This window comes from Buceros rhinoceros, unplaced genomic scaffold (assembly GCF_000710305.1).
Source record: "Buceros rhinoceros silvestris isolate BGI_N320 unplaced genomic scaffold, ASM71030v1 scaffold12124, whole genome shotgun sequence".
Lineage (NCBI taxonomy): Eukaryota > Metazoa > Chordata > Aves > Bucerotiformes > Bucerotidae > Buceros > Buceros rhinoceros.
The window spans coordinates 4,446-20,668 of record NW_010408851.1 but is presented as its reverse complement, the minus strand read 5'-3'; the positions used below and the strand labels follow the sequence as shown (position 1 = coordinate 20,668).

The 16,223-nt window shown below is 39.9% G+C and overlaps 1 protein-coding gene across 1 annotated transcript in view; it reads right to left on the bottom strand.

Moving 5' to 3' along the window:
* The window catches only part of CRYBG3 (beta-gamma crystallin domain containing 3), a gene marked incomplete at its 5' end in the record, with an annotated part of 64,739 nt that extends 54,263 nt beyond the window's left edge, over window positions 1–10,476 (bottom strand). The window contains 2 exons of the mRNA XM_010135019.1: window positions 10,043–10,277; window positions 10,335–10,476. Coding sequence (XP_010133321.1) covers window positions 10,043–10,277; window positions 10,335–10,476 — 377 coding nt within the window. The remainder of the gene's footprint in view (window positions 1–10,042; window positions 10,278–10,334) is intronic.
* Window positions 10,477–16,223: the final 5,747 nt, after the last annotated feature.

The window sequence follows — 16,223 nt, the reverse complement described above, 5'->3', positions numbered from 1 at the left end:
CTTTCCCTTCTTCATGGGAAGCTATTCAATTCCCTGTAAAGCTTTAATTCAGTTTCACAAAAGGCTGCTTGACAGCAACAAGAGAGGATGTCAACATGAGTTACACTAAATTGTCAAAAGTTGCTGCTTGTTGCGATTTCTTCCATCTAAAAGAGAAAGAAAAAGTTCAAGGGGGGCTAACTCAAGGAGGAGAGGAGAACATCTTCTGAAATCACATGACTGACATCTTATGTAACTTGCCCAAAAAGTGGCAGTAGTTATAAAATGATCTTTTTGGTTTTGAAGTCCTGAAGCAGGAGGGAATATACCACCTTGCATGCCTCATAACCATGCATGCGTGAAGACTACGTTGCTTGCATGTTTTTCAAGAGTATGTCATCAAGATAGTGACCTTCCTCAATCTTCGTATTTGTACCATACAATAAAGCAGAAAGTAGACAACCCTAGACTCTTGCAAAAAAGATGGAGGATGTCATAGACCATGAAACAGCACTACATGGATACAGCATCTCAGATCCCCAGGCAGCACAGCTTCATTTGCACAGCACGGTACCCACACTAGAACACCCTTACATCCAGCATCATTGCTTAGCTCCGGGCTCACTAGCTCAGGCTCAGCCGTGCCGAAGAGTAAGCACACTGCTGGCTGGCCTGCTTCTGCAGCATGCTGCGCTTGGCTTTCCCACAACATGCAATGGACGTTTTTATCTCATACCTCACTCTTCCAGATATTTTTTCCCCACCCAGAGGTCTCATGCACGTGTATTCTTGAAAAAGCAGGTCTCCCCTAATCTCCTTTCACAGACCCCTCAAAAGTAGCTTCCAGAGCAGAGAGATCTGCAGACTACAGGCTGAAAACCACCAATCTAAATCAGTATGTCTCTAGTGATTCCTGTCTACCCCTCCCTGACTATTTTAAAATTATGCTATTGTTTAATTTTAATTTTTTTCCACTTAGCTTTCTGTTTACTGCATACTTAACTGACAATTTTTTTTTTTTTAATTATGGTAAGGTCCTTTGTCTGGGAACAACTGTCTTTAAGTCATTTTGGAAAACCTTTCGGTGGAATCCAATTTACTCAGCCAGCTGATTTCTACACCCATGTCAGATCTTCATAAATGGAAAAAATAAAAGCCTTACTGAAAAAAAAAGACACTGTGGGTTAACTGAAAATTTGCTATATACAACTTAGACGAAAGAAAATTATTTTTCAGCCAGAGGGGATAGCTTCATAATTTAAATCTGAAGTTTGAAATACTTAGTGTCCTGGAACTTCACAACATAGATTTTAAAAGGTCAACAGTTCGGTTGAACAAAGTAGATTGCACACAGTTGATTCTGCAGGAAATTTCAAAGCTAATGTTCCTTAAGGACAACAGACAATGACAGTTAAAATAAAAACAAATGTAGTCTTTGTGACTTTGGAAGGAATGTTTTTCCTTCCCCTTGCCCTTCACGGTACCACGTTTTGATTATCTTCCACATTTGGGAAAGTAACCCTACTCTTTTGAGTCTGAAGAGGGAAACACAGATCAAGGCTGACCAATACACTACCAAGCTGAAAAACCAAGACCAGCAGGAAGGGCCTGGGTTCACTCCCAGGCCTTCACTGCCATCTTTCCCCAATACCTGACAGCAGCCAACCTTTCTGCCCCATACCTGTGGGAAGTATCCATGCACACCTATCTGCCACTTTCGCATGCCCCCCCACCCCACATAGTTCAGCTAGCTACCCTTCCCTTCTCCTCCGTCACATCCAGATATTCGGGTGCTCAAATGCCTGTGACCTGCCTTTTACAGGGAGCAGGGACAAGCACAGCCTGTGCTGCCTCTGCAGAATTTTGCCATGTGCTTACTCTGCAACAACATGTCATGGTGCTGCCTCACTGTTATGCAAAGAAGGGTTCTAAGATGCTGCCAATCCCAACAAAAAACAAATTGAATTTAGAAGCTGGATGGCACAAAGTTGTGAGAGACAGCCTTGCCTTTGAGCACAGAGGTGTAATATAGGCTGGAAAGGAACGTGGTAGATCACCCAGTTCAACCCCTGCTCCAAGTTCGGCCAACTAGATCAGGGTACTCAGGGCCTTGTCCTACCTCTTCTGAGCACGTGCCTTCAGGACAGGAGCCCTGTGCATGTGCCCTAGGGTTTGACCACCCTCATGGTGAAAACACATTTCCCAATATCCCATGTTCCTCTTGCCTCTCATCGCAGTGTCTCTGGAAGGAGTCTGCCTCCATCTCCTCTAAGGTTTCCATGAGAGAGTTGAGGACAGGAGTAAAGTGTCCCCTCAGCCTTCACTTCTTAAGGCTGAAGAAAGCCACTCCTGTTGGCCTTTGTTATACGTAATGAACAATTAAATTTAGGACATTCCTCTGTTCTCAAGCAAGACGGCAGTTTTCGATGCATTAAGAAAACCAAAGAGTTTGATTTCCAGATATTGGAAACAAGGAGGTTATTCTTCCCTTTTATGTACACCAATGCTAGGGGGAGTTAGACAGATTCTCAGCAGGAGATTATACTGGGACCTGTCTCTGAGCATTACACAGGTGCTGCGTGTGCTCTGAAGAGGCAACCAAAGGAGGCTGCTGTGTTCTAGCACCCCACCTGCCTGTCTAAAGTGATACCTTCTCTCTAATGTTACTTGCCACCCCAACAACAGTAAAGCTGAAAGTCTGAGGATTAAGTCCTTATTGACAAGAAAAAGCCTAGAAGGCCTGAACAATTATATTGCAGGTACCTCCATAACTTCAAAATCACACTGTAAAATGCTGTTTCCAAGAAACACTGAATACATTGCTCAGTTGAACAACCCTATTAAAAAACGCTCTGTGGAAAAAATGTGAATTAATTTTCAGCTTAATTAATTTAGCTCAATTTTGCACCATACATGTTATGAATTACTCTTAAAACTAAGAAGCTTTCAACAGAAACACAGAAATCTTTGCTTCAGTGCCAACAAGAACCTTTCTTTCGGCCCATGTCCCAGGTCTGGGCAGGTACCCTTCTCCAGCAGGCAGGCCTGCGCCCGCATCTCTTCTACAGCAGAAACCCTCAATTTCACCCACCCCACTGTTGGAATGGGTCACTAAATCTCAGCACAGCACCTATTTTGACAAATTCTCACACAGGTCAACTCTTTGTCAAAATTTACAAATTTGTGAGTATTGTTAAAGGATAGCTTGTTCAAATCAAGGTATGCGTAGAGATGTGTCTGGAGGAAGAGATTTAAGAATAACGAAGCCCTCTTCTTTAGTGACCTAACACTAAATCTTTCCATGGGAGTTTGTGTATACCTCTACAATTACTTCTGGGGGCTTCCCTCCACAGTTCACCCATAAAGCGTTGGGGAGGATGTTCTTGATCCTTCCCCAGGACAACCTTCTAAATTAATTTTGCACCATATCTTGCTGTCCTAGAAGGGTGGAGCTACCCACATATTTTATACTTGCCTCAAGCAGTGGCAGGTCACTCTCAGCAACGACTCCCTGTTCATCTGAGAACCAGCAACTGAACACTACACTTCCATAGCTGGTTTCTGAAGGCAGAAAGCCACTGGAAGATGAATTACAATGCCCCCCTCCTCTCTTCCCATTTCCCCAACCCAAGAGGCATACCTCTGTCACCCCCTCCCCTCCTTGTGCTGTTTCAAGTGTCTCATGTAGTGAGTTCCATCAGGGAATTAAGACCAAAAGTAACTCATCTAGGTCCAAACAGCAGTGCTTTCAAGCATGCAGGGCATGTGCTGCAGGACCACCCAGGTTTCACAGATGTCCTGGTGCTCCCCCAGAATTACCATCAAGGCAACCTCTCATTACAAAGGGAAGCAGCTGTCTTTCCTGTCTCTGACTGGGTTGTATATTACTATATAATTACGTACGTCTGTACAATGGGTATCTTTATGCAGATATTATAATAGAAGTAATCAAAACAGTGGTCTTGTTTTCCTCTTATTGACATCACCCAACAGATGCTTTCAAAGGTGAACTGTGTACACTTACGGTTTCAAATGTTCAGGTCTTGTATGTAAAATAGGTCCTGGGTGGCAATAACAGAAGATCATGGCTCTGACCACAAGATGGATTCGATTTTAACAAATGCAGCAGCAGTTTCCCCAACTCCTCTACATTACCTGGTGAGACCACTGCTTGGAATTAAGTGATTTAATTTCTGCACTCTTGATTGTCTGCCAAAGGCATTTACAGGGAAAGATGAATGTTGCTGCTGTTGACTGAATCAAAACAGTAACACACAACCCAACAGACAAATTAAGGGCTATGCTTCTGTATCACAAGTCTGCATCTGACCAGTAACACAAAGTGAATGACAAGCTCTGAAACAGACATATTAACCAGAATTATGTAGACCTGAAGGGTTTTATCAGATGTATTTCTAACAGAGCAAAATAAAAGGACAGGATTTTTGATGGTACTAAGAAAATACCATCCAATTAGATGTATAGCAACAGATTTACTGGACTTTAAAAAAAGCCCCAAAACCAACCCCCACAGAACCCAACAATGTATAACACAACAGAACCGTAAATGGTCTGAAATTTGTCTCTACTCAAGGATACCTCCCTTTCTGCATGAAATAGCTTGCAATGCTCCCGCTAAACTATTATGAGGACTTGGCTCCTGGTAGAGCGTGAAGTGTAAAAGCATGCTGTTTTGAGTATTTGCTTTTGAAATCACATCCTCTTCTACCTACAGTTAGAAAATCCTTGCACTGGTGGGGTTGGAGTTCTTCCTCACTTTTAAGGTTCATAACAGAAGGAAGAAATCAAGATCTTAAATATTTTGTTGAACAGGGGTATTAGCATCTTAAGTGGTGGTCAGGAATTTGTAACAGAAAAAATTTAGAGTGGGTGCAACTTCAATTTTCATCTCATCAACCATGTTTAGCAATGCAATAAGGCTTCTTGTTGAACTCTAGAATAAGCCATACAGTTTCACAAGTACTATTGTTTTGCACATCACTATTCACAACATCCACTTATTGTTAAAAAAAAGTCAATAGAACAGAACTGGGGCATTACTCTTTTTTTTTTTTTTCCTGGAGGGAAAAGAAAAAGCAAAATAAATTGTCAGAGTTGTGTTCTCAGTCACCTCTTGAGAGTAATGCCTATTACCATGATGGGTATTCCTGAGAAGATAGCCAGTATGTACTGCAGGAAGGCCATTCTCAGGAGTCACAGAGAATTCAATTTTGAAGCCAAAATGTTGCTTGTTAGTGAAAGATAATACACGTGTTAAGTGAAGAATTTTGCGTTGTGGGTAAGAAGGATAATGGAGGCAAACTCATGTTTTGTGCTTGTCACCTACTTTATGAAATTTTGATCTCTCAAATAGACATTCAGCAGTGAGAAATTAGGTGACGTGCATCCCACCGTTCCATGGTTTTATTTTTAGGGCTTATTTCATTAGTCAAAGGTTGGCTTTTAACATCATTAAGGAGTGAAAAGGCTAAAAGAAAACATGAACTTCTCACTTTTATAATTACCCCTCTGCCACTGGGAACTATTGTACACAAAAGTTGCCATCTTTAAGTAAGAGATTTTTCTGTGCTTAGTAGCAAATACCTTACTTTGCACTTCTCCACTTATACCTGAATAAACATTATTTTAAAACTATATTTTATGTTTTAGCAACCTCACCTCTTCATCTTTAGCCTTTTAAAGAACACTGCATACCCAATTACTTGCTTCACTTCTCAATGGTAAGGAAATCTTCAGCCGTTCCAGACAAATGGAAGACTAAGGGATGGAACAGCTGGCGACTTAGCCAAACCAGCTCTCCTCACCCATCTTCAGTGCTGCATTTATTATGTTACTGTCCACAGTAATTGGTGACTACAGACTTTGCCAAACTCACCATGGTTTTGTCCTTTGTGCTGCTCCTGTACCACTGGCCACTGTCTGGATTAATGGAGCAGACGCCCTCTCTTTTGTATGCCTGCTCTGGCACAGTTACCTCTGAGCCAACCAGCCAGGGTGATGGAGGAGTAACGTGACCTACACATTTTGTCCCTCACAAAGACATATTCCACAGACTGAGCTCATGAATTCCATTCTCCTTGGCTCAAGGCCTGGAAACCTGAGTCTTAACCAAGTGCCAGGCCTCCCACTGAGGGCAAAATTAACCTCAGTCTACAGGTCAGAGCAGTCTGATATACTCATATTTTGCAAAATATTGCTTTAAGGATATGAGGATAAGAAGTTGTCTAGGCATCTGAGACCATGAGGCAGGTATTTTAGTTCTGAAAGGTTGGTATTTTTTTTTCCAAACTACTCTCATGGGGATTATGCAATCTAACAACTACCCTTCTTTTAATTCTCATTGCAGCCTCCTCTCTAACCACAGATAACCTCTAATATAATATTTAACAGTATTTTAGAACTCACAAATTCATTTAAATGTTCCTCATGACAAAGGAAACAGTTGTAAGATTAATAATGCAGCAGTCTTAAGGATTTGTAAAGCTCTCAGCTTTAATTTGCCTCTACAGTAAATGCTAAAATTGCAGTTTAACATAACCATCATTGGAATCAGTAATATTTTTGGATTTATATGGATCACTAAAGTGTCTCATCTGTCTTTTGGGACCCAATCTTCAAGAGACTAGCAAAAGACCACTTTCACACCATCTCATCCCTTCCCTTCATGGTATTCACCAACTTTCCTGTTCTTTTGTGCTACATCTCTCTGCCTCCCCCTATTATTACTCACGTGCTTCTACCGCACACTTCCAACTACTGCTTAGCACTTTCTACAAAATTGTCTAGCCAACTGTCAGCAATCAGGAGCACTTTTACAGTTTAACTACACTAAATGAATACCAGTTAGTTAATATTTAGTAAAGATGCTAGCTAGTATTGAAGAGAAAAAGCTACTCTGAATTGTTTAAATTTTTAGTTTATAAAAAAGAAAACCAACATAATCACTCCCATAACAGAAAAGAGAGGTATCCTTGATTCAAGCTTTTAAAAAGGTAAACAATCCAAACCTCTGCTTCCCTACTATCATTTCAGCTTCCCTTTACAAATGCTTCAGAAATGCAGTTCACATGGTGTAGTCAGGCAGAGAAAAACATACACAGAAGTTACAGAGATCGGCTACCTTGTTCGTATCCTGAGCCAAAAAGGGCAGCATTTACACTGTACTTTTGAGATACTTTTGAGTTTAAAAAGAAAACAACTGCTTTAATGTTTGCCTGATTTTACAACTACAATGAAAACTCCACAAATTTTCTCCTATTTAAAAAAAAGTCATTTCCCACAGAAAAACTTCATTCTGTATATAGACCAACTTACCCTTACCTCAGAATTAGCAACACACATTTTTATATGCTTGCCTGACCACGAGACAGGTAAACTACACTGAGGAAAATCTTCACTAATTTGCATAGGCTATGTAACAATATAGTACAATGTCAAAATATTGTCAACTGAAAATGTCAGCTGCAACTCTGATTTCAAGAAAAGCAAAATAACTCAAAAATACTTGCACAAAGCAAGGAGATCACTTAAGCGAGTTAATATCCACACCTTCCAAACTCTGCAAGCTTTTATTACTGCCAAACTTATTAATTGGTGGGTAGGTCAATTGTTCTGAAGAAGAAATCACAAGAAGCAAATGAAGACTGAGACCATTTGACCCTCTAAACTGTGCATAGACTGCCCAGCACCGTATCAGTTCACTGCTCAAGATCCACTAAAATACAGTGGTATAAAATGAGCAGAGCAGAAAAAAAATCCCCAGATGTTCTGTCATCTCCACCACTCCTATTCACAGGCCTGCAGGCATCAATAAAATGCGAAAGTCAAAGAAAGCTCATGCGTATACTGTGAAAAGCCAGCAGAAGTCAGAGGTTTCTACCTGGAAAGACACACAACGAGCTCCTTAATGCATCAGCTGGGGACTGAAGGAAAAAAAAAAAAGGGAAAGACTGACTTTGTAGGGCCTGACCATGGCCTCCTCTCACCCACTTACTGCAGGCTCTTATTGCCAAGTTTAGGTCACCACATACTGGGCCTTCAGTTGAATCTCCAAGATTCATATTTGTCTGAATAGACAGGAGAGACTCTAATTTAGAGGAGTACAGCATATAAGAGGACTCACTTTAATGGGCAAGAGTAAGAAAAAAAAAAAAACCTGTACAGAGGACAGACTGCTACTGCAAACTGAATAATATGATCAGTAGCTGTGGGTGGAGACAGGGAGAAAAAGAGCACACCCTGAGGAAAGTACAGCAGAAAGCATGCTGAGGTAAGTAATGGAATAAACCACACTGAATGAAGTAAAAAGTGAAAAAGATGTACTAATTCTACCGTTTTTTTTGATTAAGCTTCTTTGAGGCAAGGAGTGACTTTTATTTATTATTTTTATTCTTTTCTTACTACAGAAACAGCAAATAACAAAAGACTGATGCAGCAAGCCAGCCTGTCCAACAGGTTTTAAGAAATAGACAGTTTGTTCAGTAACTAGTCTGAACAACACAATGCTCCTAGGCCTCTCTAGATAACAACTACGGAGAGGAGAAATTTTCTTCTATATCAGTCAATGAAGTGGTGCTGCTGGGTTGCAACATACAGTTTGGAAAAAGTGTCAGTCAGGTATGTGCTACTATGGTAAGAATCTGTAAAAAAAGTCAACCATATCACAGACCAAACAAGAGCACTCATGAGAAAGCAACCATTTTTATTATAAGTTACAAATAGTACTCTAATTCGGTGGTGGAAATACAGTCTTAAGTTACCCGAATAGGTATCACATACCCTATTCATATCCTGATCAGCAATTACATCTATAATATAAAGGTGAATGACAGATACCTCCAATCATCAGTTTACCGAATAATAAATAAGGAGAGTGCTGGAGATAGCCCCCAGGAAGTGAAATACATTAAGCAGCTACTTCGGGAATCTCTGACCTCCTATATAGAAGTGAAACACTTCACACATAAATATACTGAACACAATTCATATTAGTTTTAAAACCTAAAAGGTGGGGGGGCGGAAGGGGAAGGTACTTCTTAGTATATCCATTCTCCAATACAAGCAGGAGCACTGTGACAGTTTTACTGGTTACCCCAAATCATTACTTTCGGCTTAAATTTGAAATAAATATCCTGGCTAATACTGAAAATCTGAGTAAACATTACTTACAGATTCATTGTCTGTGGACAAGTCCATATTCTACACAGCTATCAAACCCCAGACAAGTACCACATGCATGAATACACACCTAACTCCAAACCTATGCTGTACTGGCCCATATATAGTTAAATATTCAACATAACAGCTACAAATATTTTTAGAATACTATCACCTATGTTTATGCCTCGGTCAGAAAGATTTTGTAACATATGGTATGGACCACAGCCAAAGTTTTTGCTTTTCTACTCTCAAACACACATTGGTGCCCTTGGCACCATTTTTTTGGCAACCTTTTTTGGAAATATTACAAGATTGTTAAGGATTTTCCATATTTAGGCTAATAGAGTATTTTATATAACCTTCTTTACATTACAAGAACACTCCAAAGAACAAGGGGAAACAAAACACATAAGCAAAAATCATCATGTCAAATCAACTAGGAAAAATAATTAAAAATAAGGAAACCTTACTTGCAGAAGTAAAACCACTGAACTAATGAGATATAAAAAGGACAAACATTGCAACCTTTATTTAGCCCACAATACCAATGGAAACAAGCTCTTAACACTTTTTTTTTTAAAGAAGATGTACAATACTGAACATATTCCTAAATGCCACATGTTTAAGCTTAGATGGATCTACACTGGATCTATCCATACTCAGCAGACTTCCAGAAAAACTTCTTTGAAGTTTTATTTCGTTGACTTCTCATTTATTTATTTGCTACTAGAGTTTTGCACAAAGTCAAGTCAGGGACACTCCAACCATCCTTAGAAATGACTGTCATTTGTCACACAGGCAGCAGAACTTAGTCAAGGTAGTTCTGTGCACACACACATGTACACAAACATTAATAAATTTAATGCTAAATTATAAAACTTACTTTTGTGCTGAAGATCGTTTCCGGCCTCCTTGCAGATCCTGTGAAATATCTTTCTCGATATTATTTAAGATGGCATCATCTTTATTTACCAAATCCTCTTTTATTCTAGCTGTAGAAAAGACAGGCTCTTCAATTTTTGGATGCTTTGGCTGCACATCCTCCAGAAGGGTATTAGTGTTCTGTAAATTCTTTTCACATCTTTTAGGTTCATCTTGGAAGGTAGAAGGTTTAGATTCTACCAAAGAAGATTTTGTTGCAATATTAAATAAGCTTCCAAGAAAATGAAAAAAACCTTCTCGGGGTTGCTTGTATTTATCTGCTGTTTTGATTCCAGGAGTCAAACTAGGAAGGCTATTAGCCTTTTTCAGCTCTTCCTGGATTTCAGACTTGCTAAGTTCTTCTGTGGAATGGTTCTTCTCTTCATTTTGACCAACCTAAGATAAATGTAACAAGCACATAATTAAGATCTTTCCTGCCATTTTCCACATTCTGGAATTCCTTATTTTAATTCGCTTCTATTCATCGTATTCCTTTCAGATCTGCTGTTTAAAGGCTTATTTTAAGATCAAAGCCCCATGGTCTCTTCTTCTCTTTTTATATTAAGAAGGTCCCTATTCTACAAAATACCACAAGGAGTATATAGGCAAGAAGATTCATAAAGCAGCTGCTGTGGAAGTAAAGCACTGAAGGATAGATGGAGAACAATTACTTCAACTGGCAGAAAAAACCCAAGGAAGAAGCAAGGAACAAATTTTCACACTTGAGACTCTAATCTGCTCAAAAAGCACAGCTTCACAAACAAATCTATATGCACTTGTGAGGTGAACAGTTTTCAGCTTGCAAATATATGCCAGAACACAATAGCAAAACACAAACATACCATAGCCTTAAACGTAGGCTAACATGACTTGTAAAAAACCCAGGAGAATCAATAGGATTTGGATAAAACAAACTCAACTCACATGCCAGAGATTAACCCTACCAGTTATCCTTAGCAACTCCACGTTACACCCTTTGGCCAGCTTTCCATCCACTCCACAGGCAATTATCTGCACAGCTCTATTTTCAAACCAATTTGTAGTCTCACACAACTCCACAGTCTACCAGGCTCAAACTGCACAGTTTTCCACACAGCCTACACATCACTACCCCTCCACCCCTATCAGCTGACTGAAATTAATTAGTACTAAGGCAGCAGGGCTTCATCTCATTTAAACCACCTGTCCATTTCTTCCCTTGACTCAGCTGAGCATCTCCCCAGGGGTAAGACAAGTTCTGCTCCTCACCAATACAGGGCTTTGAATTTCCTTGGTGTCAGCTTCTCTTACAGATCCCAGAACCACTGCCCAAGCCCATGCTACATCTGCCAAGACCATCTGTCCAAAAAGATGACGCAACTTCACTGGTAGGCTTCACAAATGCCACATGCAACCATGTTTACAGCCTCACAATCTGCAAATGCTTTTCGCCTGGACTGAAGTCTTCTGGGGAGCATCTCTCCACCATCCTCATCCTTTGCAGTGGATGCCATATGCTATTGCTGTCTATTTTATCTTTACAGTACAACAGTTGTAATTTCAATCCCTGTTTTAACCCAGTTTACTGAAACAGAATAGTTACCCCAACTTTTCTTAGATGAAATCTATACTGTTCGACAGGATTGGGAATGAAGAACATGAACAAAAAGTCCCATACAAATTTTAATTGCATCAACAATATCTTTGGGTAAGAGTAGTTGTTTCAAATTTGATAACACCTACCCATCCAATCTAAGCAGAAAGCTATTATTTTCATTAGGTCACTAATCCTATTTCAACTTGAAGATATGTTTGTTTCAAGTAACCTAAAATAATCAAGTAGGCTTATTTGTTAATAGTCCATCTAGGATTATGTTATTGATGAAAAAAGTGTCTTAATGAACACAGTGTAATCCTGGGGGAACTACAGTTTCTTAAAAACTTGCAAGTTAGTGATACTGGAGAAGTGGTCTTTAATCTTCGGGCAATAGTTTTTTCACCTTTTTCATAAAAAGAGTACATGCAATTGCTTAATATTAAGTGATCAGACCTATGTGATGAAAATGGGATTATGTGAGGACAGAAATTGAATGGCACTGATTTGTCCTTGAAAAATCTATACAGCCTCTATTTTCTTCACACAGGGAAGACACTTAAATAACATTATACTTTTAAGTAAACTTTCAAAAGTGGGCCAAGTCAAACTCTAGCCTTTTTTTATTCCACCTGCTGCAAATCCCACCCACTTCCCCACATACTGCACTAATCAACTGCTGACGCATCACAAAGGGATGTAGTCGTCCTTGTAGTATTTAGGTATTTACTACTATACAAGTCAACTCTACCCAAACCTACTCCTGAAATTGAAGATGACAACAGAGCAGCTTACAGGTGTACCACAGTGCTGGCTGGTATCTTCAGTACTGAGTAAAATATGTAATTAACATGCAAACCTGGGATGAATCTCTGTAATAATTAACTTTATCTCATGGGAACAAAGTACTTTGCATAAGGAAATGCAAAACAGATAGCAGAAAAAAGTGATTTCCAGAATTTGGTAGTACATGGATGACTCACCATAATCAATTTCAAAGTTCTACTGTCATAGTTTCTTCCTTTACCTCAGCATTCTTCAATACCAGGTTTTTATTCAACTGTAAGTGAAGTAGGCCATCTCTCCCCTGTTCTGTGATTAGTATCATTCAAAACAAACGTCAGATTTAAAAGAGTAAGTACATACAAATCTTACTATTTTCTCTGCAGAGATAACCATTATATGCTATAAATATTTATATTAATTACAATATCTATGAAGTAGTCAGCTAAATGCATTAACTATAAAAGAAAATACTACATTCAAAGCTTGTCAATAGTTTTACTTTTTTTTGTTGTTGTTGTTTAGTTGGTTTTGTTTGTCTTTTTAAAGTAATTTGTATTCAGGAACTAGTGTGTTTTTTCTATTAGGAACCGAGACTTCAAATATGGCTAATCCTCTGCATGTGAAATTCTTCCTCTAGCAGCTCTGAGACACAACACTTGTAAAGACTGTGCTTATCATCTGTAAGCATAATTCATGCCCTGCTTGAAAAGCTGTTTTGTAGTCTCTGTTTCCAGAAACAGAAATCTATTAAGACTTTACTTCCTCTTTCATCTTCTTTTCCTTACTTAAGTTTTGGTAAATCAAAAAACCAGGAAGTTTAATATGAAAAGGTCCATCCATACCTTTAACCATAAATAGTTTCTTGCATAAAAAAAAGCCCTGGAGAACATTTACACTGTGCTTACCTGAAGATACACGTGGATATTAAGTCTCAGAAACTATGCAAATCCTTCTTTCTTCCCTTCAATATATGCAATCCTACTCTCCATATATTCTCCCTCTTGCTCCACTTTGCTATGAAAGTCAGCATTAGCTATTGGTGTTCTATCATTTGCCCATAAACTCTCAATTTAAAGTTTTACCACTGCTTAGGCATTATACAAACAAAACTGTTCCTGCTACGGATTCTGAAGTTTGTATTTTAAGATAATGCCATATTCAACTTACTGAGACAAAAGCACATGACCTGTAAAGCCAGTAAGCCTTTAACACAGCAGGAGCCTACAGTCACAAACACCTGACGAATGCAGCAATATGATGGCAAATCCACAAGGTAACATCATGGTAACTTTCACTATTATTTCCCATGCCTCTCTCCAAACTCATCTCTGACAGAAGCCCCAGCAAATGCTCAGGAAAAATAAGCAAGAGTGTAGGGCATATGCAAAGCAATCCTTCCTCTCCTATGTCCTGCCTGGTTTCGACAGGCAGGGCCTTTAGCTGACCTTGACAGAGCAGTTGCATCTGCATCAATTAGGCTTGAGCAGTTTGACATTCACAAACTGGAAGAACATCAGTGACTCTCATATTAGTTACACATGTTATTGGTTAAAAAAAAAAAAATCCTTTTCCAGTGTCACAGCAGTCTGAATAGTTTCTCAGGCTTACCATGTAGAATACAGCTTTTGGATGAAAACCTACTTTCCAGATGCCCTCTGAGATCCCTTGCTGATGCAAGGAAAAAAGTTTTCCTACAGTAGTGTTGTCTTTCTGCTCCTTCCGGATGTGAACTGTCATCAGTCTTTCCCCTGCCTCCCCTTTCCCATTCTCCATGAGCTTTCCTGCTTGTAACATGCTTCATGAAGTTTTAATTAGCTTTTATTCCTTTAGCAATTTGTTACTCAAAGTTTCAGCGGGCAAGCTGTGGGTAACCTGGCCTGACCCTACAGCTGAGCCCACTTTAAGCAGGAGGTTGGGTTAGATGACATCCTGGGGTCTCCTCAAGCTGAATTATCCTACGGTCCTGTGACCTCACATGAAACGAGGCTGATGCAGAGGGGAAGCTCATCAGAGTGTGAAAGAAGATTATGCCTTAAACCAGGTGACTGAGGAAACTGCAGCAATAACTGAAGCTGTATCTACTGTGCAGTCAGGCAGCAGAGTCTCACCATGCTGGAGCAACTGCCACAGAGAAGCCTGGCAGCTGGGATTCAGAAGACAAGCCCACAATGGCATGTCTCAAGTGTGATTATTATCTGAGCTAATTTATTCAGCAGTAGACTAGGTATGTTTTCCAGGCTGTTATCCATTCCTGACTGTAGCACAGACATACGCCCAAAGCCTAAGTGCACCTACGCAGTCAGGCACAGGGCTTGCTACCAGTGAACAGCCCCCAGTGAAACTCCAGTGGCACAACAGTACCCTGAAGACAGATTGCTTTGCCTCGCCTCCCATACCAACTGGGAACGACCGCCCTGGTAGCCGCCATCTCTCAGCAGTCAGGTGGCAAGAGTTCAAATTGCCAGAGGTTCTTATTCAGCAGGGGTTACCTCTGTCTGCCAAGAATACAATCTCTTTTATTGCCCTAACAAGGAAATTAAATGAAAACATTAGCAGCATTAAAACACAGGTCTACATGGACAAAGAATTAGCTGCCAGCCACAACAGCCAGACATTTCTGATTTCACTCCCCATGAACGAACGCTCATTACAAAGCAGAAACTCCAGGCAGCTGTGTGGAGACCCATCACAGACCACCTGTCCTGCCATGCTGGGAGCTGCTGACAGAGGACGTTCTGCTTATCACATGGATATGCTCATGCACTTTAACCACTCCATCTCACCTGCAGTTGCAAGACAAAGAGGACCAGCCAGGAAGTTAGAATCATCATTGATTCATCCTAGGGATGTTCAAAAAGCCATATAACCCCAACAACCCAATTTACTCATCTGAGAAACAGTCACAACACTAATCCAGAATTTCAGTTGCTAGCATGTAGAAATACTGAAGAGTTTCAGATTAAAGTGTTGGGTGCACAAAGTAGCACGTTCAGGCACTGCTGTCTCTAATGCTGGAAAATTAACCATGTTCTTAGCCCTAGCTATGACCTTTCAACATAGCCAAGATGGCTGCATTTCATTTAACAATTACAAACATCTCACCCAATTTGATCAGCCATACAGTATGTCAATTTTGTACGCTAAACAAAATCCACAGTGAAATAGCTTGAGTTGCTGGCAGTCTAATACACTCCAATGAATCACTGCTGCATGTTTTTCAGCAGATTTCCCTTCTCCAAGGGGCTGAAGCATCTCTGGTGTTGTCTCCCACTTGCTTGCAACGAGTGGGACACACTGAGGTACATTAAATCCACACATGAAATCAGGATTTGTTTTTTTCAGCTACTGTAACGAAAAGGAGGAAGGCTTTCTCAGCGAATGTGAGGAAACACATAGGGAAATCTAGTGAAAAAGAACTAGATGTAATGGGACACAGATTAGGAACAAGACTTGGTTAAGAAAATTGGCACAGTATTAAGAAAAATTCAGGAAACAGTACTGTCCGTCAGTGAAACAGATGATAAGCAGAGAACTCTTAAAAATCTGCTGTTACTAGTGTTCAGGAGAGAAATGGATTTAAATACCACCTGGTCAAAGTGAGTTATTCCTATTTAAACCTTTAATTAGAGTGGTGACTGAGATGATGCAAGGTAGGTCCACCGTTGTCAAAAACTGTTTGGTTTTAAGTAAACAATCAGAAAAAGCAAAAAAAACCCCAAAGATTAACAAAGACAGTTAAAGTTGAGTTCTATATTGCTACAAATAACCGACGCTTTGAACCTCT